This window comes from Typopeltis vanoorti, chromosome 5, assembly GCF_054136105.1.
Source record: "Typopeltis vanoorti isolate ZY-2024b chromosome 5, IOZ_Tvanoo_1.0, whole genome shotgun sequence".
Classification (NCBI taxonomy): domain Eukaryota; kingdom Metazoa; phylum Arthropoda; class Arachnida; order Uropygi; family Thelyphonidae; genus Typopeltis; species Typopeltis vanoorti.
Window position 1 is genome coordinate 74,090,877 of NC_143553.1, and position 24,417 is coordinate 74,115,293.

The 24,417-nt window shown below is 34.5% G+C and overlaps 1 protein-coding gene across 4 annotated transcripts in view; it reads left to right on the plus strand.

Annotated features, from left to right (window-relative positions):
- LOC150106534 (uncharacterized) overlaps window positions 1–24,417 on the plus strand; it is a 355,589-nt gene that overhangs the window by 246,717 nt on the left and 84,455 nt on the right. For all 4 annotated transcript variants that reach the window (XM_090393178.1, XM_090393180.1, XM_090393177.1 and 1 more), the window contains exons 10-12: window positions 11,199–11,285; window positions 18,645–18,721; window positions 21,788–21,929. In XM_090393178.1, the coding sequence (XP_090249304.1) occupies window positions 11,199–11,285; window positions 18,645–18,721; window positions 21,788–21,929 (306 nt within the window). The remainder of the gene's footprint in view (window positions 1–11,198; window positions 11,286–18,644; window positions 18,722–21,787; window positions 21,930–24,417) is intronic.

The following is a 24,417-nucleotide window of genomic DNA, read 5'->3' on the forward strand; positions in this document are numbered from 1 at the left end:
CTGTTATTTTTGACGTAACAAATGTGCTCCTTCTGTCTAATTTTGAGGCTTCTTAATGTCTGCCCGATGTAACTTGAACCACATGAGCATGGAATATTGTAAACACCAGCATATTTATAGAAAGGATGGTTATCTTTTGGAGATCTTAGTAGTTTACAAATTGTTTCTATAGGTTTGAATGTCACTCTTATTTTGTGTGGTCAACAAAATCCTTTTCTCAGAACCACCACAAAGAGAGTGAGAGGATACTCAATATATCAAAACTATCGCAATTCCGTATGTGAGTGGCATCTCCAACACTCGCTAATCTCCTCAAACCACACAAAATAAGAGTGACATTCAAACCTATAGAAACAATTCGTAAACTACATAAGATCTCCAAAAGATAACCATCCTTTCTATAAATATGCTGGAGTTTACAATATTCCATGGTCATGTGGTTCAAGTTATATCGGGCAGACATCAAGAAGCCTCGAAATTAAACAGAAGGAGCACATTGGTTACGTCAAAAATAACAGACAAGACAATATCAGGCCTGTCATCTCATTTTTCTATAACTAGCCATGTCATTGAGTGGGATAAAAGCTGTTCCCCTTACATAGAAGAAGAAGACTACCACTCCAAAATGTTTAAGAAGCTCGCTCTGTTGATAATCTTAACAAGAACCAAGGTTTAATGCTCCCAGAGATAGGGAAAAACCCTAATCAGATCTCTTAACACACAAGAAATGAACTTCAATGCAACCTAGAGAACGTACCTTAGCAACAACTAGTTAAATCATGTACACACGATACGTGTATCACTGGCATTCAATGCTATTTCAGTTTGCAACTATAATCGTTAGAATTTTACAGTTATTCATATTTGTGTAATGTTTTTAACCTAAGTGCTTGTACCCTGAAGATGCTAGCAAAGTTTGGTGAAACTAGTAAGTTTAATAAATATTTATTAGTTAATACTTGATCCATTGTCCAAATAATTACTCATTGTTTTCTTTCTATTTCACAGATGAATATTAAGTATACACTCAAGTACTCTTGAGTAAAGGAGGGAGCAAATTTAGAACTGATCAGTTACTCTAGATTTAAAAAAAAAAAACGTTTTTTTTTATTTGAAAACAAACAAGTTTGATTTTTTTTTTAAAATTGAAATTTATTTCGAAAAATTTGAATTTGATACATGTTGGGGCAATCTTTTTGTTTTGAATTAGCCATTAAAACCATGCAAAATAATAAAAATTGTTTTGTCAGCTGTTTTGCTTGTTATCTTCAGTTATAAGAAGAGTATAGTAAGGCAAAAAGAGTTACAATGAGTAAGCTGCATTTTTTTTTTTAATAGCTTCAGTAAGGGTATATTTTTGATTTGGCTGTAAGAATGACACTTTGTATTTCAATGTTATCTTCTAATAAATTTCAACTGGGTTAGAGAGATTTGATACAAATGGGTACCTTACAACTTTGAGCTTGTTAATCAAGAACCAATAACCACAAGATGGTTTATTCAAGGAATAGTGATAAAAAAAAAGTAAGGTGTAGCACAATAGAATTGTGGTAAAAGATATAAACTTAGTAACCACTTCATTATTAACACCTCCCCATTTAGGAAAATTTCTGAAGACATGGCTGCAGTTTGTTATATAAATCAGGCAGATAAGCATCAGATGGTTCTGTTTTTTGTGTTTAATGCATTAGAATGGGTAAAAGACTTGACTTAAATTACTTTGAGCATGGTGTGATTCTTGATGCCATTATCTTGCAAATGTCTACTATTTTGAGCTTTTCATGCACAACAGTATTTAGGGTGTACCAGTTGTGGTGTAATAACCAGACAACTTCAAGCCAACCAATGGTGGTTCTGTAGACAGCAGCAGCTCATTGAAGCACAAGGTTAGAGAAGAATGGCAAGGATTGTGAAACATGACAGGAGGGCCACAACCAGTCAAATCACAGCTCAGTACAACAGCGATGGTTAGAACATTGTCTTAGAGTATATGGTTCATCTCACACTGTCACTGATGGGATACAGGAGCAGATGATTATCCCAGGTCTCGATGCAGTAGTTAAGAACTGGAAGATGAGGCTTTAGCAGGCATGTAATCATAATATTGGACTGCCAATGCCTGGAAAATTGTTGCCTGATCTGATAAGTCCCAGTTTGTACTGTATGGCAAAACCAGAATATGGTGGCAACAACATGAAACCACAAACCCTTCCTGCCATGTAGCAACAGCTCAGACTGGTAGTGGGGGCATAACGATGTGGGCAATGTTTTCTTGTCATATGTTATGTTCCCTGATATCAGTTGAACACTGCCTGAATACCACAGCCTATCTTAACATCATTGCTGATGAATGGCTGCAGTTTACCTATTGTCAAATGGGTACTTCCAGCATGGCAATGTGCCATGCCACAAAACATGTAGCATGTTGAAGTGGTTCAAGGAACATGACAGCAAGTTTCCTTTACTCCGGTGGCCAGCTCAGTCCCCAGACCTCAGCACAATATAGCATCTCTGGGATAAAGTGGAATGAGCAGTTCTCAGCAGCAATGTGCCACCATCCAATCTGCAACAGTTGCGCGATGCCATTGTGATAGCATGGACAAGCTCCCAGAGGAACATTTCAGACACTTAGTTGAATCCGTGCTACAGAAAATGCAGACTGTTCTTAAGGCAAAAAGTAGCCCCACTCATTATTAAATGCTGTTCCTAGCAAAGTGGCCACTCACTGTGTGTGTGTGTGTGAGAGAGAGAGAGAGAGAGAGCAAGTTCAAACCCCATTAATAATATGAAGAATTGCTATTCAGAAGAAGATTAAGAATTGTTAAAACAACAGCCAGAAACTTGTCTAAAATCTGGCTGTTATTTTAGCCATTCCTAATTTTGAATTGAGACTTGGAACCTAAAGAAGCATGACAAGAAAAGAATAACTGCCTTTTTGAGATGTGCTGTTACAGAAGGCTGAGGACATCATATAATGAAAGGTGGATGAGTGCTTGAAAAGATTAGTAGAACTTTAAGGCTCCTTAAGGATATTGATTTTGAAGAAATTTGAAACACTTTGGACACATTGAAATGATGGAAACAGGACGACTTCTCAAAACATAATAGAAAGTAAAGTTCCTGGAAAAAGAGGAACAGGTAGAACTTCAGCAGGATGGATGGTTGGTGTATCTGGAATGACTAATCTTTAGATAGTTGAAGCCTCCAGAAAAGCATACAAAACACCACCTGGAGAGGACTTGTGTGGCTCATCACTGAGCAACAGTGACAACAGTAGATGGATGAATGGTGTATATCAATAATAAGCTAATGCTTTTTTTTTGTTGTTCTCGTATAGGGAATAGGCGAGGCCATTTTAGCCCTATCTAACTTTTGGAGACTGAGTGGGCAGTTCATTCTCTACTGATAGCCAATCAGGAATAGCTGGCCCAAGGCTAATTAATCGGTACACAGTAAAGAAGGTGGCTAGCAAGTGCCACATCTCGTTGTCCTTAACCCTAACACAATATTTTTAATGTCTGAAAATAGTGTGGGTTTGACTGCAGATTTTCTTGAGTTTACAGGATAAAAAAACAGAGTTTCTGGGAGAAAAAACCTGCTTGCCTGTGCCAGAGATCAACTAACTCGGGAACCAGTCAAAAAAAGGCTTGGAAAAATGTTCCTCCAGTTGGTGACTAGACTCTAACTTTAATAAATCTTTCTTCATGCAGTCAAGTGCCATAGAGTGCAGACGCCACTTCTACTGAGCTACACAGGCCCCATGAATGTTGTTAAAAGCTTCTTTTTTTTTCTTTTGGAGAAAAGGCAAAACTAATAATAATAGTAAAGTAACTGCAGGATTTCCATTCAGGACACCAACTAGTCTCATTACTATTGTCATGTTACATCATAAAGATGTGCAAAAATGGTTCATCAAGGTTGTGTTACTTCTGGGAAGATATGTTGCATGTTTTGTTTTAAATTGCTAAATGTCCATTTTAAGTTTGATTGTGCACAGGTGACTTAATATATTTGGGGATTGTGTTCTTGAAAATTGCCTCATACATCAAAAATGTGTAAAACAGGAGGCTTATGACATGGGATAATAGAAGTTGCATTCCCAAATGAGTCAGATTCCCAACGAAAAGGCACATAATTTTCATACATATTAAGGCATAAGAGTGGTAAATAAAATATTCACTATATATGAAATAAATAAAAATTAAAGTAGTTCTTTATTTTCATGATTAATATATCACAACCACATCTTAATCATATCCATAGGAGGTTAAAGGCTGCTTTTTTCAAGAATCTCTCAATGGAACCCTGACTTGCAGGTTTCACCTTCTGATTGTAGATTCGCATTTAAGGACATTTCAATATATCTTTTCACCTTAGAACTCATGTCATCATGGTCATGACTTTCATTGTGAGAGTTTACTCAGGCTCAACCTCCACAGAACTTGACTACTTACTGATGGGCTTTTCCATACTCAGCAGATCTTCATTGCTCAAAGCACAGAAGTTATTTATAGTTAAAAACAATAGAGCATAGACCAATAAAGCAATAGGAACACAAGTATAGCAAAACAAAACAAGTTTTCCTGGATAGGAAACAGCGACAGTCCTTACGTACCAAAATGAAATCAAATATATGCAAAAACGCAGATAATGAAAGAACGTATAATGAGAGTTACTTGTTCATTAAGTGCTTATGATTTATGAATAATATGAATATTTTTTGGTATATGAGTTTAAAATTCCGTAAGCATTCTAAGTTATTTTGCATCATTCAGAATCTACTCAAGGTTTTAATCTTATTTATCTACTTTCATGTATAACTTAGTTTTTTTTTTACTTATTTTTGTACTCTTATAAGAACATGCTGACTTGCCTATTAGGAGCTTTTTTACATCATCATCAAATTCCTGTCCTGTACCCTCAAGGGGTGTACAGGATATGATAGTACTATATGAAAAATTTACATCATTACTAACTTCCTATCTACAATTTTTCTCCAAATCAGTCTGTTACTTGTCAAGCCCCCAACATTATCAGATCTTATATTTCTATCGTCTAAGGCACTTTGTACAGTATAAATTTACCTATATCTTGGTCTTCCTCTGGGTCGTTTTCCTGCCAACCTGGCAGAGAACATTTGTTTTGCTAATCTTTCCTCTCCCATTCTATTTAAGTGACCATACCACCTGAGATTAACTCTGCTAACGTATTCCTGGATGCTGACAATGTCAAGTTCTTTCCTAATATCCTCATTTTTAATATAATATTGCCATACCAGCTTTGTTGATTCTGTTGTCTATTTCCATATTTAATTTACCATCTTCACTAAAAATCGTGTCTAATTAGCTGAAATGTTTTACTTGTTCCACAGGTTCTCTGTTCAAAACGCAGTTGACATTTTCAATGATTCTAGCGATTTTCATTGTCTTTCTCTTTTTATTGCTAACCTTCATACCATATCTATTACAACAGTTATCCAATTTAGTCAGGGAATCTTGCAGACTTGTAGCAGATTTATTTAGAAGTATAACATTGTCTGCATAAAACAAAGAGCTGACATTAACATCTCCAATTTTAATATCAGGTTTAATACCACTTTCCTTCATAATGTGCTCCATATACATAATGAATAACAGAGGGGATAATGTACATTCCTGTCTCACACCAGATTTAACATTAAACCACCTTCCTGTACTTCAATTCTAACTGCTGACTTGCAACTCAAATAAAGACTAAGTATTGCTTGATATAATGCCCCATTGACACCATATAACTGTAACATATTGAATAGCTTCTCTCTTGGCACCTTGTCATATGCCTTTTCTAGATCTACAAAACTTAAATACAGATCTTTGTTATATTCCCATGACTTCTCAACTATTTGTCATAAAGTGAAAATCTGATCCTGATAGCCTCTATTTGGCCTGAATCCAGCTTGTTCTTCACCAAGCTTCTCTTCCACAATTCTTCTCAACTGTTTCTCAAGTATACTGGCATAAATCTTTCCAGGAACACTCAGTAGAGAAATACTTCTATAATTCTCACATTCAGTTTTATTTCCCATTTTATATATGGGTACTATGAGAGCTTTACTCCAATCATCAAGAATTCGACCCTCTGTCCAGGCCTTCTTAACTATGCACTGCAGCTACTGTAAGACTTTTATACCACCATAATTCAGCATTTCTGGTTGAATATCATCTACTCCAGCTGCCTTTCCACATTTCAGACTTTTGATGGCTTTTTCTACTTCAAGTATGGATATGTATTCCTGATTGCATGCCTGGTCAGTGTTTATCACTGTGCTGTCATCACTGCTAGTTTCATTTAGCAATTTTTCAAAGTAATTACTCCATACTTCAAGGATATCTTTTTCTCCAGTTTTCATATCACCTTTATCATCTCTAATTCCTTTTACAGCACTCTTTCCTCCATTTCTGAGCTTCTTCAACAACCTCCAGAATATTTTGCCACCTTCTTGATATTTATTTTCTATATTCTTGCCAAAGTCCTCCCATGACTTTTGTTTAGCTAGTTTTACACAGTGTTTAGCTTTCTTATATTTGTCTCTGTATTCTCTAAGAGCACAAGCTGACTTATTTGCAAGAAACTTTTGATATGCTTTCTTCTTTTCTTTCACTGCCTCTTTAACTTCCTGTGTCCACCATGGAGTTCTGATTTTTTTATCCTTGCGCACAACCTCACCACATGCCTCTCTGGCAGAATCAATCAATGTTTTCTTCAGAGTTTGCCACTGAATCTCCAAGGGTTTGATTCCTGTTCTCAAACTCTTTCATTTTCTTTTCAATAATCTTTCTGTATTTTAGTCTACAGTTAACATCTGAGAGCTGCTCAACTTTTATTCGCTTTAAAACTTTCTTACATGTTATTCTTTTCAATATGAAATTCAATTTTATCCTGCTCAAGACTAAATAGTGATCACTTCCAATTTCAAATCCTCTGTACACTCTGGTGTCCTGCACCAGGGAGAAAACATCACTATCAACAATAACATAGTCAATGAGACTTTTCTTATTCCTAGCCTCTTCTCTCCATGTGAATTTGTGCACATTTTTATGTTGGAACATGGTGTTAGTAATTACCAGTCCATGTCCTGAGCAGAAATCCATCAGGTATTTGCCATTATTATTAGGTTTGCTGTTTTCTCCAAATTTTCCCAAAACATTTTTGTATGTCTGACAATCATTTCCTACTCCGCTATTTAGATCCCCAACAAAGACCAATTTTTCATTGTGTCAGTTGCTTTCTCTAAAGTCTCAAATTCCCCCATTTCTACCTTAGTAGAACCTTCTGTGGGACCATAGGCACAAAAAAGTCTCATTGTCCAGTTCCCCATTCTCATATTTGCCCACATCACTCTACTTGAGATTGCCTGCCATTCAAGAAGATTAGCCTGATATTTTGTGTTGAATACTATGGTTACCCCTTTTTTCCCCTTGATTGTTATTGCCTGAATATAACATTTTGTATTTATTGTTCAAAAAGATCTCGCCAGTTTTTGTCTTTTTTGTTTCAGTCACCCCTATTATGTCGATCTGGTACTTATCTAATTCCTCAGCTAGCTTCATTTCTTTGCCATTTAGGCTTCCTATGTCGATAGTAGCGATCTTTAACTCTTGTGAAGTTGAGTTGGGGTGTGTTTTCAGATTTGTTCCAGTAGCTGACTTTTCGCTGTTCGCTCTGTTTCCCTGGCAAAAACAACGGGGGGGGGGGGCTTGTTTAACCAGACGACACCCTAGCTGGCATGAAATTCTGTCATGTTGTACCATCATTTTTTATTTTGGTTTAACCAATAAGAATACAATTTAGTCGACTAAATCCCAAACTGCCAGCCCATACTCGTTCGTTCAGTATCCAGGTAGGTATCCAACAGGTGCACCAAGAGAAGGTGAGGATTGGAGATTAGGTCAAAAGCCCTGGTCGGTTCTTCACATTCCTTTAAAGGCTATGTGGAGGTCTCCTCTCAGTTATACAGAATTTCTTTAGTTCACCAGGAAGTTTCTTTTTTATATATATGCTTAAAATTTATCTTCCACAATTTTCTTTTCATTATTTTTATCCTATTGAAGACTAAATGGTCATATCCGGTTTCCTAGATTTTCTATTGGTCTAATTTGAAGAAAACACAGAAATTAATAGAAAGGTTTCAGTTGATTACCATTATTGTATTTTGGATAACCTTTACCATATTTCCTTCTCCTCCACTATCACTATGAATTTATTTCTCCATTTATGCTGAAACATAAAGGTTAGTAATGAGATAAGGGCATTTTACCAGCTTTTCAAAAGTTGGTAATGCCCTTAGAAAAGTTTTTGTTACTTAAAAAGATTTTTGCTGTTGTCAGTTCATGTCAGAATACAATAATGCTAAAGGAATTTAATTCAAGAAATCAGTTGTTATACAGTTATTCAGATCATTAATATTGTTGGCAGAGCCATATGAGGAAAAAGAAGTGTGCTTTGGGAATATGAGGATTGTATTGGAGTAGTTTTGGCATCAGTCTTTGTTAAAAGGCAGAGTAATGAGAGAGAAAGTTTGCCTATTTCTCTCTCTCTCATTATTAAACTTGAGAGATCCGAAGAATTTGGGCAAGATATGAAAGAACAGGAGAGTAAGTGAAGGGAGAGTGAAAATAACATAAGGGTGATAATTAATGAGTAAGGAGAGAACATTGAGACACTGATCAGTGAAAGGAGTAAATGGGGTAGGAAGTCAAAGTGAACATGGTTGTGGAGCTTGAACACTGAAAGCATGGATGAATATGTGTGTGTCCATTGTAAAGAACATATGGTTTGAGATGCTTAGGAATCACTTAAATCTGGGGGGAAAAACAAAAGAGGAGGTCCATGGTTAAATTAGTGTAGCGAAGTTGCAGCTCAGAAGTTTGAATGGTTACAGATCCAGAAATGAATTACTCTGTTTTTTTTTTTCTCTCTGAAGGCCAGAAGTATAAGAAATAAAAGGGAAAGATTTATTGCACCGAGTTGATTTATCTAAAAATCATTAATATAAGTATAACATCAGATAATTGACAAGAATAGAACTGCCACAATTTTCCTCCACTCCATCCTTTGTGGAGGAAAATAGTGACAGTGGTTTTTGAGGAAGTAATAGGATAAGAATTTTAGTGGATTTATTTTAGACTTGAAAATTGAAAAGTGATGATTGGATGGGGGAAACTGACTGAGGCTTGAAATTACAGACCAGTCTGTATGTTGTTATTATTATTCTGCCTCCATGGAGTCAAGAGGCTCATCATGTGAGGACTTTCCTAGGAAACACAGTATCATACCACTCCTTGAACTCGTTGACCATTCTTGCTCTCACTACTCGATCAGGCAATTCCATTGCATTCCACGGTTCAACCACCCTTCATGCAAAGAAACCACTCCTCGCCCTCTTGCTCACAGCTTCCTTTCATAACTTCCAGTGATGACCCCCTTGTCATTGCTCCTTCCTGCTGTAATATCTGCAATGTTAATAGTATTGGACTTTGGACTAAATATTGTATTGATAACAGGATTCTCTATAAGGATTAGCAAAGATTTGTTAAGAAGTTATGTTTAGCAATGTATTTACAGCAGAACAACAGATATATTGGACAAGAGAGGCAGATAGACATACTGTAGTATAGCTATATTTTGCTACAATCTTTGATTGCCATATGACAAGTTAGTTTTAAATTCAAGCAGATAGGAGTTGAATAATAGAATATTGAGTTGGGTTGGAGATCCTGTCTGGAAATTCATAGTAATTGCAAGTTGCATATAGGAAAGCAATACTTGGAAAAGGAGAGTCATTTGTGTTGTGTTACAGGGATCTATTTTGAGGCCACTATTGATTCACTTTTATGTTAATTATATTAGAAGAGATTTAAATATGAATGTACAGTTGCTTGGATGATGCTAATTGGAAGGGGCTAGCAATGAGGAATGAGATGGATGTTGCAGTTTCCCAGGATGAACTGAATAGACTGACTGTGTGAACACATGCATGGGCTGCCAGTTCAGTGTTGTAAAATGCAACACTGGGATGCTGTGTAAATAATGTGAAATAGTTCATTGCATTTAGGGAACATAAGGACCTTGAAGGGATGAGAGTAGACAAGGACCTTGAAATTTATGGGTTAATAGATAATTTCAGTGAAGAAGAGGACATTTGACATGTAGAAATGAAGAGCATATAGTTATAATATACAAAAGCTTGATCATGCTACATTTAGACTACATCTACACAGAGTTAATCACCTAGTTTTTGAGGGGCTGAAGACTTTTTAGAGAGGATTCAAATAGTGTCAGTCAGGTCTCTAGAATGTTGGATAAGATCAAGAAAGTGCCATCTGAAAAGCCTCAAAGATAGGAGGAGGGTAATATGGTTTAGTGAGGAATGTATCAGATCATCATCAAATTCTTCCCATGTACCCTCAAGGGGTGTACAGGATATAGTACTACATGACAAAAATTACATCATTAAAATAGGGGTGCTTAAGGGTCAAAGCTGTATAACTGAGAGGAGACCTCCACATAGCCTTTAAAGGAATGCGGAGAACCGACCAGGGCTTCTGACCTAATGTCCAATCCTCACCTTCTCGTGGTGTACCCTGTTGGGTATCTACTTGGATACTGAACAAACGAGGATGGGCTGGCAATTTGGGATTTAGCCGACCAAATTGTATTCTTATTGGTTAAACCAAAATAAAAAAATGATGGTACAACATGACAAATGTATCAGATTAATATAGAAAATATTTTTTTCATAGAGTTGAGCAAGGCAGGAATAGAATAAGAGGCCATCTCTAGAAGTTTTATAAGGAAGGTGTGCATATGTGCAAGGAATGCTTTGCATAGAGAGTAGTGGGAAGTGAACTGTATACCTAAGAGTAGGGTGAGTTCTAAAAGGTCCATCCTAACATTAGATACTTTTTATTCATCTACATTTAATTGAGTGACAGAATTTTTTTTCAATTAATTCCTTTTTTTTTTTTTAACCTTAATGCATTTAAACAATACTTAAAGAGTACCTAATAATAATAAAAAAATAAAAAAAAAAATTCTTTCTTTCTTTTTCTCCTTATGCATCATATATTTTCTCCATCTGTAGGAGGAGAATAACTTGTTAAATATTTATAACAATATATTAATAGCTTACTTTATTCCAATTTTTTCCCCTTATATAGGATAAAGCTGGCATTCCCTGGTGGTTAGGTATTAGTTTTAAAGGGATTAGTCAGTATGATCACACAGACAGAAAAATACCTAGAAAAGTAAGTTATTGATTAAATTAAAAACAGCAATCTTAAATTTAGTAATTTTATTTCTCTGCTTAACATTTTATTAACACAGATATTAATATGAAATAAAAGTAATTTCTTTATTGACAATAGTGACTAAGCTTCAGGTTAATAAGTGCTATGCCATCATTCATCAAAACACAGTTAGTAATAAGGCAAGCCCAAAAAATGGCCATTATAGGAGGATTGCTAATTAAATAGCAGAAAAGCAGGTGTTCTGACATTATTATTATGTTACACTTCCATGAAGTCCTGGGATTCATAGCAGGAGGTCACTTTGCTATACAACATCACTCATTCCACTGTCTATACTGTGTAATTTGTTATCTACACTACCCCTCTCTATAGAGTGTTTTGCCTGACTGCTGCTGAAATATTCCTGATGGTGAATAGTTATTGTGTCATTATTAGTGCCACATAACCCATTTGATGACTATGTTGTAGTCGATACTAGGATGATAATGATATTAACTATTTCTCTCACTAGTTTTTTACTGGTTATTAACACAAAATCCAATATGTTCATAATAACAATCTTGTTGTTGGATTCTGGATATGTAGAGATTAGAGTAATTATTATTTGCTTCAGAATCCAACATGATCTTCCATCACAAAGGCTAGACTTGTAAATATTATTTAATGTAAACAACTTATTTTACAATTTAATATTCATATAACGACTTTAATTTTGTCTAATATCTAATTATTTAATCAAAGATATATGTATTAATAATGAAAAGACTGTATTAAATATTATTAAGCTATTTTAATTATTACTATGTTAATATTATAAGAACTTGTATTTGATAATTTAACTGCGCATTAATTGAAATGTAAATATTCTCTATTTATTCCTATTTGTAGAAGTTTAACGTTATGCAATAGCTCAATTTTATTATGTTTTGTTTTGTTGTCATGGAGACACATGTAAGTAAGCGAGTGCAAGTTTTGGAACAGTGCGTGAAGGAGAAAGCTGAAAGTGTGGTTAAAGAGATCATGAGAATGATTTAGACGGGAAGAATGGATATAAAAAGGAAGAATGCTGAAAATATAGAGATTATTATGGATTAGAGAGGGAAAAGAGAGAGAGTGGCATTCGGTTGGAATCGGAGCATTCAAAATTCGGGGAATCAGAGTGCGATAGTAGAGAGTCAGCAAGTCACTCAAGCAGCTAATTTAAGTCTATTAGTCGAGAAGCAGTTAGCTAATAAGTTGTAGAATAACAATTATAGCTACGAAAAACAGCTGAGAGACTATTAAATAGACTAGCGATACTTGAGTTGAGATTTAATTTCAGCGCCGACCTTTCAAGGACACACAGAACCTTGAAGCAAAGTACGAAGTTTCTAGAGAATAGTAGAGGCTGTGAAGTTGAAGTTTACCATTAGCTGTGCTTAGAATTATAGTGCCTAAAGAATTATTTGAATGCAGGAGGAATGAACAACTGTGCATATAAAACCTCAAGTTAAGAATTATTGTGTATTGCCTTAATTCATGAGTGATCAGTGATACTTCATGCAAGAACGTTTGTTTATGTGTATAGTGACCGATGATTAATTCAGTTATTGCTTAGAAGATTTATTTAATGAGTGCCGTATACTGTTTAAGTGATTACAGTTATAAAAAGTGTTTACGTATAAGTAAATGAAAAAAAAAAAAGATTATCGGTAAGATTATTCCAACCTTTAATATTTCTATACAGAGAAGTGTGAGTTTCATCCTAGAATTTCTTTATACTAACAGTAACTATTGCGGAGAATTAGCTGAAGTGTAAAATTAAAAGTGTTTGTTTGTGAAGAGGTGTTACTGCAATTTTTATTGTATTTTGGAACTTAAGGAACTGTGAGAAGACTGTATTATAGAGATAACAGATTTACCCTTGTCTGAGTTTGTATGATTGTACTTATCAGAGAAGCTATAATGTTTGTGATATCTTAATTACTAATTTGAAGTTAAGTGTAAAATTTGTGATTTTAAAATTAAATGTTTGTTTTTGTTAATCAAAAGTTGTATATTGCCTGAATCTCTTTTACTGCACCATTCATAAAATATTCGAACCAAAGCGGGTAAATGAAGTAAGTTAAATATTCTCGGCCAGTATATATAATAACAACATATAAAGGAAGGGTAGTTGAGAGTTGGTTTATCTTCAATTCTTGAACTAATTCAGATATAAAGTGGCACAGTCTTTAAATATAAATTTTCTTTATATTTGAATTAGAAATAAACTTATCAATTAGTTAAGAACATCGTAATAGTAATCATGTCGGATCCAAAATATAGATTGAGAAGAAGTAGGATCCAACATTGTCATCCAGAAATGGATACCAAAACAGACAATGGATATTATGATATCAAAGAAAAAAAGATATATCCGTATCAAACTTTCAAACATAATGTGTGTGCATAGAGAAAGAGACTAATATTATATTTTAACTAATCTAATTGGTACCTGCTTGTGTGTGCACTTGCATGCATGCAATTGGGCTCAGCCTATTGTTTCATTTTCCTTATTACCAGTTGTGCTGTCATGATTATGTTGTTTAGCAGAAAGCTTATCAATATTATTTGAAAAAAATTAATTTCTGATATTTCTTTTATAGTAAATAATGATGTTACAACTTAAGTGGTAAATCACCTGCATGTAATGCTATCTCATCAGTTTATTTTTCATTGAGATCTAAATAAGAGTAATATTGGCTCAAATATGTGTCTAGATGGACTGTTTATTTAAAATAAAAATTATCTAATGGCATGCTGATCTGCATTGAAAAAATGGATTTATGTATGGGCATACATAAAAAGTAACACTAACACTTTATTATAATAATATAATAATACTTTTTATTATAGTAATATTATAGTAACACTTTTTTATAATAATAATGTAGCAGTGTGACTAGACTGCATTCATTCATTACTTTCCACTTTGGGTGCTTAATTTCACACAACTACATTAGAGGTCTCAGAATTATAGCAGTAACTGACTTTCTGATTGCAAAGAAAAGAAAAAAAAATCCCAATTGATATTTATCACTGAATGAAAAAGCTGCTTATTATAGAGATCAGTGATCAGCCATCCATACTGTTTCACATTGGGTTATACATATCTGCAGTCAAACCTTGAACTTGCTAACTGAAATCTGACTGATAGGGTTTGGTGGGAGACTGTGAATGATAAACTTTGTGGCTCATTGCAGTCATATTAATGAAATGATGAAAAAAAAAATACTCTATCAGTTGATGCCAATTTGTTTTGCCACTGCCTACTATGAAACAGCAGGCAGTAGCAAAATATGTGGTTTATTGATAATTACACTGCAGCATAAACCAGATAACACAAATTTTTGTTCTATCTTATCAAGAATTGAATGCTGGGCATAATTACAAGTTTGAAGGTATAAGATAGTCTGTAAAATATAGTCAAAGGTTTGCCATGACTAAAGAAGTTCAAAATGCACTTTCTTTTGGCAAAGTCATTCTTGCTGCTTTCTGAGATGTGAATGGTGATTCAACATTCCTGCTGGCATCACCACTAGGTTCACCTTCTTGTCATCTGCCACACAGACAAGGTTTGTGAATGACTTCCATCTCTTCCTAAAACTTGAAGATATATTTGAGAGGGCATCATTTTGTGTTAGATGGTAAAGTGAAATAGCAATGAAGGTAGCACCTCCTCAACAAGACAGTTTTATCTTGATGGACTCATGAAATTACCTGTGCATTGGAAGAAATGTATGGATTATACATATGCTGAGAAATAAATGCATATTATTTTAGGATAAAGTTTAAGGAAAGTAGTCATTTTGTTTTGATGAAATATCTGCTTTTATTATCAATAATAACGATAAGTTAGGAGGCATTGTGCAAAGCAAGCAAACCTAAGTTTGACTATGAGGCTACTAACGTCTTGACGTTTTCTGTAGAATATGCAAAAAACATAGCTTTTGGTGAGTTGCATTAATTAAATTCCCTTTATGTGCGAGTTGCTTAAGAGTCAAAGCTGGATAACAAGGAGTAGACTTTCACGAAATGTGGAGAACCAATTGAGGTGTCTGGCCTAATGTTCAATCCTCACCATCTGTGTTTATTTTGGCAATAACCAATAAGAATACAGTTTGGTCAACTATATTCCAAATTACCAGTCCATCCTCATTCACTCAGCATCCAGGTAGATATTAACAGGATACACTAAGTGAATGAGGATGGGCTGGTAATTTGGAATATAGTTGACCAAACTGTATTCTTATTGGCTTGCCAAAATAAAATGATGTATAACATGACAGAATTCATGTTATACATCATTTCATGTTATACATCATGCCAGCTCTGGGGCTTCACCCAGTTAAACAAGGCCACTACTGTTTTCATTTGGGAACAAGGGTGAAAAGTGAAAAGTCAAACTACTGAGACAAACCCCAACTCATCATCAACAGAATTCAAGATTGGCACCATCAATATAAGAAGAATTTGAAAAAGAACTGAAACTAGCAAAATAATTGGATAAGCATCAGATAAGTATAATACATGTTATTGAAACAAAAAATACAAACAGCTGAGATTCTTCTACACAGGAAATACAATTTGTTATATTTAGGCAGTAATGATCAAGGAAGAGGAGGAATAGCTATAATATAATATTCAAAACTAAATATGATGATACTCTTCCTAAATGGCAGACAATATCAAGTACAGTAATGTGGACAAATATCAGAATGGGATTGGATGGCGACACTTATTTTTGCATATATTCCCAAAGCAGGTTTTAAGGAAGAAGTGGAGGAAATTTTTCAAAGAATTAGAGAAGACAGCTGATACAAAGAAAAAAAAGTTGGCCCTTGTTGGAGATCTAAACACCAGAGTAGGAAATGAATGCCAGACATATGGAAATCTTTTGCGAATATTTGGAAAAAAAGAGTGAAGTTAATAATAATAGGCACCTGCTGGATTTCTATTCATGGCATAGACTAGTCATTATTAATACCATCTTCCAGCATAAATATGTGCACAAATTCACATGGAAGGAAGCTATAAGAAATAAGAAAAGTTTCATTGGCTATGTCAGTGAAATATCATTATCAACAGTAGCAATGTTATTGTTGATAATGATCTCTTAACGCTAGTTCAGGACAAAAGTGTATATATAGAGGATTTGAAATAGGAAGTGATCACCATTTAAATTTTTGAGTAGAATAAACTGGAATATCATACTGAAGAGAAAAGTGTGTAAGAAAGTTTTAAAAGAACTGTAAATTCAAATACACAAATCTTATTCAAGAAAAAAATGAGAGTTTGAAAACAAGAACCAAACTTTTGGGATTCATTGACAGATGGAAAAGAACATTGATTTAGTCAGAGGCATGTGGTGAGGTTGATTTACTGCAAGGATAGAAAAATAAAAACTCCATGGTGGAATCAGGAAGTTAAGGGTACAGTTAAGGAAATGAAGATTGAATATACTGAAAGTTTCTGACATATAAGTCAGCAATTGATCTGAGAGAATAGAGAAATGTAACTATATAAAAGTTTTACATAGAAGCACTATGTAAAATTAGCTAAATCAAAGTCACGTGAAGACTTGGGTCACACAGAAAATAAATATCAGGAAGGCAGCAAAATATTCTGAAGGCTATTGAAAAAGCTTAGAAATGGAAGAAAGAATGCTGTGGATGGATTCAAGTGGTGATAGCATGGTGGTAGAAAACACCCAAGAGGAATGCAGTCCAGGTATATATCAATACTTGAGGTAGAAAATACCATCTAAAACATGAAATGGGAAAAGGCATCTGGAGTAGATGATATTCAACTAAAAATACTCAAATATTATTATTATGTGACACCTCCAAGGAGTACAAAGACATCAAGGAGGGCATCTACTCTACAGCTGTCCATCTTCTGTCCACCACCACCACTAGTATTTTCACTGACAAACATGAACATCCAAACCTGCAGCCTTTTGGCTGAAAAGTGGATCCAATAACCACTCGAGCAACCAGACCAGCCATAGGTCAGAGTGTTGAATTCCAGATGATCAGAGTACAACTCACAGTATCCATTTGTAAAAGGGAAATAAAACTGAATGTGAGATTGTCCTGTTGTAAGATTCCTGTTAAACAGAAGTCTTACAACCATTACCCTTGGAACGTTAATTTAAAATGTGTATTGATATGGTGTGCGAAGTCCTACCACCTCATTAACATCAAGTTTACTTAATTAATGTGGAGGAGATTTTTCATGGAGTAGAGGAAGTATAAGAAGATTGAGCAAGGGAGTGAGGAGCAGACTTTTTGTATGAATGGTTGTGAGTGGAATTCATTGCTTGAGAATGTAGAAACTGTAAATGGGTTTAGGACAGTTTCATCCTTTTTTTATGGGAGAGTATTGATCTTCTGTGATAGGTCTTTTAACTCCTTGGAGGTCTGAGCTAATAATAATTTGGTCTGTTTTTCAAGAGGATTAAGTTATTTTGAAAGGGTTCATAGATGAGTAACTAAGGTGGTGTTGCATCTCTGGAATTTAGCATGAAACAAGATTGAAGAAATCCCATTTATCAGGACTGGTGGATAGCAGGTAGAGAGGTGATATGGTAGTGATACAGGGATCGATCCCTGAAAATCATAAGCAGTGTGAGCAGGTTGAATGAGCAATAGATGTTTTTAATGAAGAATGGGTTAGTGATTGGAATGCATTTCCTGATAGGGTTCTTTCACAGTAAGACTGAAGGCCCAATGATTATAATAATTATTATGCTACTCTCCAAGCAAAATCCCACTATCACTTCTTTTTTTTTTTTTTTTTTCTCCAACATGATAACAAGAAGTCTTAAAAAAAAAAAAAAAAAAGAGGCTTGGAGTGATATCTAATTATCATTCCTTATAAAGGTATAAAGTACTCATATTAGCTTATGTCTCACTTATATCATTCTTTCTACCCACTATACTGCAAATGGCATTCTCTCAGTGTGACCAACAGAATTATGGAGTAGGTGGCCTCCCTTGATGAGTCTTTGGACTCCTTGGAGGTGTCACGTAATAATAATAATAACAACATCATCTTCTCTTGTCCCTTTCCAAAATCTGTTCATCTTGAAAACCCCTCAGTGGTCAAATCTAGCCACAATAGTCACTTCGAAATTACTGTATTTTGAATATTCTATACATTTTAGAAATTACTTATGATGTTACCTACAAAATATTTTTGATTTTCATGTATGTTATCTGTACATATATACTAAGATAGAATTTATTTCAAAGTACAGTAATTTTTTCATAATTTTCCTTTAAAAGCAAAGAAAATATTCTTTCATGTTAAATTGTTAATATCTTTTGTAAGGTTTTCCCATGGAAGCACTTGGAGAATCTCTACTTCAGAGATAGGAAATTTTCTATAGAAGTTCACGAGCCAAGACGGTAAAGTGAATTTTGTAAATGTTAAATTTTGGTGCCTTCATTATCTAATAATTTTAACATAATTGGAATGTACTCATATTTTTTCCTCTTAACAGTATTCAGCAGATTTGGTGAAATGCAATACTGGTTCTTCATCCTACTTTGATGTTTTGATATAACTTTACATTACATAAAATTATAATTTTTGATTACTTAAAAAAAGTATGAAAGTTTACATAATTTTTATATGATACTTGCTAACTTAATGTAACCAAAAGATTTTTTACTTGGTTTCTGTTCTTGCTTTGTAACTGGTACAGTCATACCTCGGTTAACGTTACCTCTGGTAGAAAGTTTATTTTTCACTTGGTTAAACTATAATAAATTTAGTTTAATCCTTTATCAAAGTGTGAGCAAACAAAGTTTCAACCTGAAAGTATCTTCAGGACTGGGGTAAGGTGGTACAACACTGGGAAACTCGTTGCAAAGGTGGAGCAAGATAACATCACTTCTCTCTCAGTATCTCCCATAATGCAAAAGCACATCTCCTTGCACCACCTTACCCCAGTCCTGAAGATACTTTCAGGCGCAAACTTTGTTTGCTCACACTTGGATAAAGGATTAAACTAAATTTATTATAGTCTAACCAAGTGAAAAATAAATTTTCAACATCTTTCTCTAAATCCAGAGTAATTTAATAAAAAGGTGGCACACTGTTTGGCAACTCCTGTAGGTAGAGATGACCTTGCTAATGCTTCTCCCTGGTATCTACTTGGGCCTGGCTCCCACTGAAGAGACCTCAATAAAGGTCGAAACTAGTCTGGGTAGTGGCCCTTCCCTTAATGCATAACATTATACATATCCGCAAGGAGATGTGTTTTGCATTATGGGAGATACTGAGATAGTGATGTTAGCTTGTTCCACCTTTGCAACAAGTTACCCAGTGTTGTAAATGTATCCTTACCCCAGTCCTGAAGATACTTTCAGGTGCAAACTTTGTTTGTTCACTCTTGGATAAAGGATTAAACTAAATTTATTATGTTACCTCTGGTAACGAGGCCTCGATATAATGAAGTCCGCAACTTCAAGCCCCATTTTACATAAAAATATTAAAATTTTAAGGTCAGTGCCCAGCAATCATCCGATTGGCAAATGACGGCGACTCGTCACAATACTCCCAAGCTATGGGTGTGTCTGTATTAACAGTTTCGCACATCATCCGCATAATTTAGTCATTGCTTACACTTTGTAGGGCGTGTTTCAGTGTGGTGCATTGATGATGATTGAACATATATAAATGATGTATGTTCTCTGATAGCATTATTGTAGATTTTGTAAATATTAATATACAAAAGCAATTTCTTTAGAAACTAAATTACACATCATGCAATGTGTTGAAAGGGGTGAAAGAAAATCCGATGTGGTATATTCTTTAGGATTAGTGCAGTCAACTTTAACAATCATACTTAGTCAATCAGGAAAAATACAGTCTGCTCGAATTGTACGGATGTTACAGCATCAAAATTAATTCGTATGCCTTTAACTCAAATGGCGATTCAAGAAAAAGCATATTTTTGTTTAATCACCTGAAATCTAAACAAACTGAAGAAATTGTGGAAACTTTGCAGCTTCTTGTGGTTGGTTTGAGAAATTTAAAAAACAGGTCAGAATTCATAGTGTAATAAACAATCAACTTTAGATTCTTATTTTAAAATGTGATTTTATCTTTCTTGTTAGGTATGTAATATTGACTTTTTATTTAATAAAGCTTTTCTTTTTTTCAAAAAAAAAGTCTTTCATTTTCTTTATGTCTGAACACATCCCTATTATGGTCATAGTACTTTTACTTCTGAGAGCGAAGTTTAGCTTAACACAGTAGTTTCGTGGAACACATCCTCTTCATTAATCGAGATATGACTGTATATGGCTTTTGTCAGAAAACTTGGATATCTGTTATTAAAGTATTCATTTTACAGATACTGTTTTATATTAATGGAGTATTAATATTAATCACCTAACTAGCCATGCAGATAAAATATATCAAAAATATTTGCTTCATATCCATATTATTCCTGTAATATCCAAAGGCTATATTTATTTCAATGGATATATATATATATACATACATACAGTAAAACCCCTTTTTTACACTTTGCAGGGGACTGATAGGAAAAAAGTTTAAATAGCAGGAAATGTAAAAAAATATTTTAAAAAAGGCTAAAAGATGACTTACTGCTAGTATATGAGAATGAGTCTACATACTCGATTACAAAATTTAATAACTGAAAATAAATGAATTTACAATTACTTATATTTATCTATTTAAAAAAATCTTTAATTGTTGATTGTTTTTGCTTTTCATTTTTTTTTATTTTTATTTGACAGAGTGATAGATTGCTTTGCATTGAGTTCAATGTTTGACCTGTTTTTTACTATCATGTTCAAAGTGGACATGGAGAGTCCAAGATCTTTTGCTAAATGCACAGTGTTCCAGCATGCCAATCTACACATCACAGAATTGCCATCTTTTCTTCTACCGAAATACATTTTCTGTCTTTTTTTCTCCATCCACCACCGCAACTTTCACACACTAAATTACTTAGCAGAAATTCTGCAATATCAATTCGTACTGTGATTGAAAAATCACGGTATCGCTCATCACTACATTACTGCTGCAAGTGTAATGTATTGATTAATGATATAGAGCGATGCAGGTCACAGTGATGGCAGAAGCGAAACTACAGCCGAAAGCAACGCCATCTGGGAACAGAAATGCACAGATTTCTGCAGAAATCGATTCGAAAATCAGTATTGCCACCTGAGAAAAAAAAGCAAATCATGGGAAATAACGTCCACATCAAGTTGTTAATGGCGGAAAAACAATATATCGTAAGAAGAGGCCTTAAGACGGGACCAACGGAAAATGACGTAAATGGCAGGAAAACATAAATTGCGGGAATGTAAAAACAGGGTTTTACTGTATATATATATATATATATATATGTGTATGTTAAGGCTGGTACAGTGGTTAATATAAAATAATTTCTATGTGTGCATATATAAAATTTTTAAAATTCATTTATTTAGAGCATGTATAAATCGTAGAACATTTGGGGCTGGAAATGTGACTGTTTATGTATGGTTTGCTGCTATTCCTTCCTTGACAAAATGCATTTGGTCTATGGCTATTGCTCAACATCAGTTCTATTTGGATCGTAAACATAGTAAGGTGAGTAACTATATGAAAGTAATTGCACAGTAAATTAATGCCAAGTTTTTAAATTTGCCAACCTTTGAACATTATTTACAGACAATAGTACTTTATCACATAAGTTTCATTTACCTTAATCTAAAAAAAAAACTTAATAAAAACATAAATTAATATCTTACAGTAATTTATTTGTCTAACAAGTACTTTTTTTTGCTCGGTTTCTTCATGGAGTCACCTCCCACTGTAACATATTTGCAGGGACCAAAGGAATAATTGTTTTAACATAAAGTTTTCTTACGGAGAGAATCCAAAGCATAGTCTGCCAATCCCAACTTGCTACACAGATGATCTCAGCTGTGATGTTTACGTTCTTCAAGGTGTATGTTAACTGATCTACCAGTCTGTCCAAAGTAGACTAACTTGCAGTACAAGGAATTTTATACACTCCTGGATGTTCAAGAGGATGTAGTGGATCTTTAGGAGAATGTATAAAAGTAGTTGGTTGAATGAAATATGAAGCATTTTGAAAACCAAGCTCTCAACACAGCCACACAACAACCAACAGTTTGGCTGTGCTATGTTGATGATGATGTGTCTGCTGTTTGGCCTCATGGTCAAGAACGTTAGGTACATTTTTGGCATCTTAACAGCCAACATCTTAAAATAAACCTCACCATAAAAAAAATGAAGTAACAATAGTCTCTCCTTTTTAGACACACTAGTGACTCGACTTGCTAATCTCTCATTATACTTCTCTGTCTGCAAGAAAACCTACTCATACTGGTAGGTATTTGCATAAACAATCACACTACCACCCTTCCCAACAGTATGGCATTCTCAGAGCTCTTACTTACCAAGCTAAGGCTATTTGTTCAAATGACACAGCCTTGAGAACTGAGCTTCAGGATCTTCACAACACCTTTTTAGCTAATGGCTACAGCCCATATAAAAGAGATAAATATTACATCTGTCCCCAGGGATGGGTTGGGGAATGGGGGCAGATGCAAACGGAATCTTCATACCACTTTCAAACCTTTCATTTAACTGCTTTTATACATTATCCTATAGATCAGCTACATCCCCTTGCACATTCAGGAGTGTATAAAGTTCCTTGTACTGCAAGTTAGTCTACTTTGGACAGACTGGTAGATCAGTTAATATACACCTTGAAGAACATAAAAATGACATCCAAGATCATCTGCTCTTTCACATAGGATTAGATGGAGGAAAACATCTCTATTATATAGAAGTCATTACAAGTCTGAGAAGCTATTCTTAGAATCGGCATCAACTATGAAGCACTCTCCGCCACCTCAACAAAGTAGGGTTGCATTAATTTACCAAAGATCTGGGAGATTATCATTTTAAGAACTAATATCTGGACTTTTCTGAATTAACTCTATAGTTATCTGGCCCATAGAGGGTGCCACATAAGGACAGGTGTCAGTTACAATTTAAATTGTTTCTACAATTACTTCGTTTAGTGCTGTGTGCCTTTCACAGTTATCACAGTACTCTGAAGATGCTGGGTAGAAAACTAGTGAAATATTAGGGAGTTTAATAAATGTATTTTTGACTCGGTGTTAGTTATACCATTAAACTTTACTATGTATTAATAAATGATATTAATTTAATGAAATAAATATTTTGATTTAACATTGTTCAAATGGTGCTTATTTTTAAAATTTCTGTTTGGATTCAGTTCTGATAAATAGGTATTTCCATTATAATTATCATTTCCTAGAACGGTACATATGTACTTAAACTTGAATTTTGGAGAACTCCCCTTGATGTTTTAAATATCAGGAATTACTCTGAGCTACAGAATGTAAACAATTGTGGCGACAACAAAAAAATCGATTTTTGTAGTTATGGTTCCCCGAAGTTAAGCTGACAGATGATCCTTTATATTCACTTGTCGTTGGTTCCTGGAGGCAGAAGGGTGCTATGCTGCTTCCTCGAAGTTAAATTGGTCCGTTACGGGAGGCCCACCTAAATAAAGCTGCTTAAGAGTTAAGGTGTTGCTAAACAATCATTTCTTGTTAACAATTTGAAATGGTTACACATCTTGTGTTTTGTTCATACAACACAGTTCGTGTCTAAGACCATGGGTAAGGCAATGAAAGGTGTGGATTTTAACACATTATCAGTGCCCTGGAAGACAAACAAAAAAGGTTGGGTTACAAAAGAAATTTTTAATGAATGGTTCAATGTTTTGTTCCAGAAATTAAACGCTATTTGGTTGGGGGGGGGGGGGGGGGAATCTGGACTTTAAAGTTTTATTGATTATAAACAATGCGCCTGGCCATCCTGTTTTAGATGTGGATAACAAAATTTCCCAAATGTGGAATTTTGTTTCCTGCCACCTAATATAACATCATTAATACAACCATTTTCGCTACTTTCAAAACTTACTAAATAAGAACATTCCAATACATTTTGGATAAACTAGATAAGAATAATCTACTGATGTGTGGAAGAAATTTTCTGTTTTGAGTTGCATCAG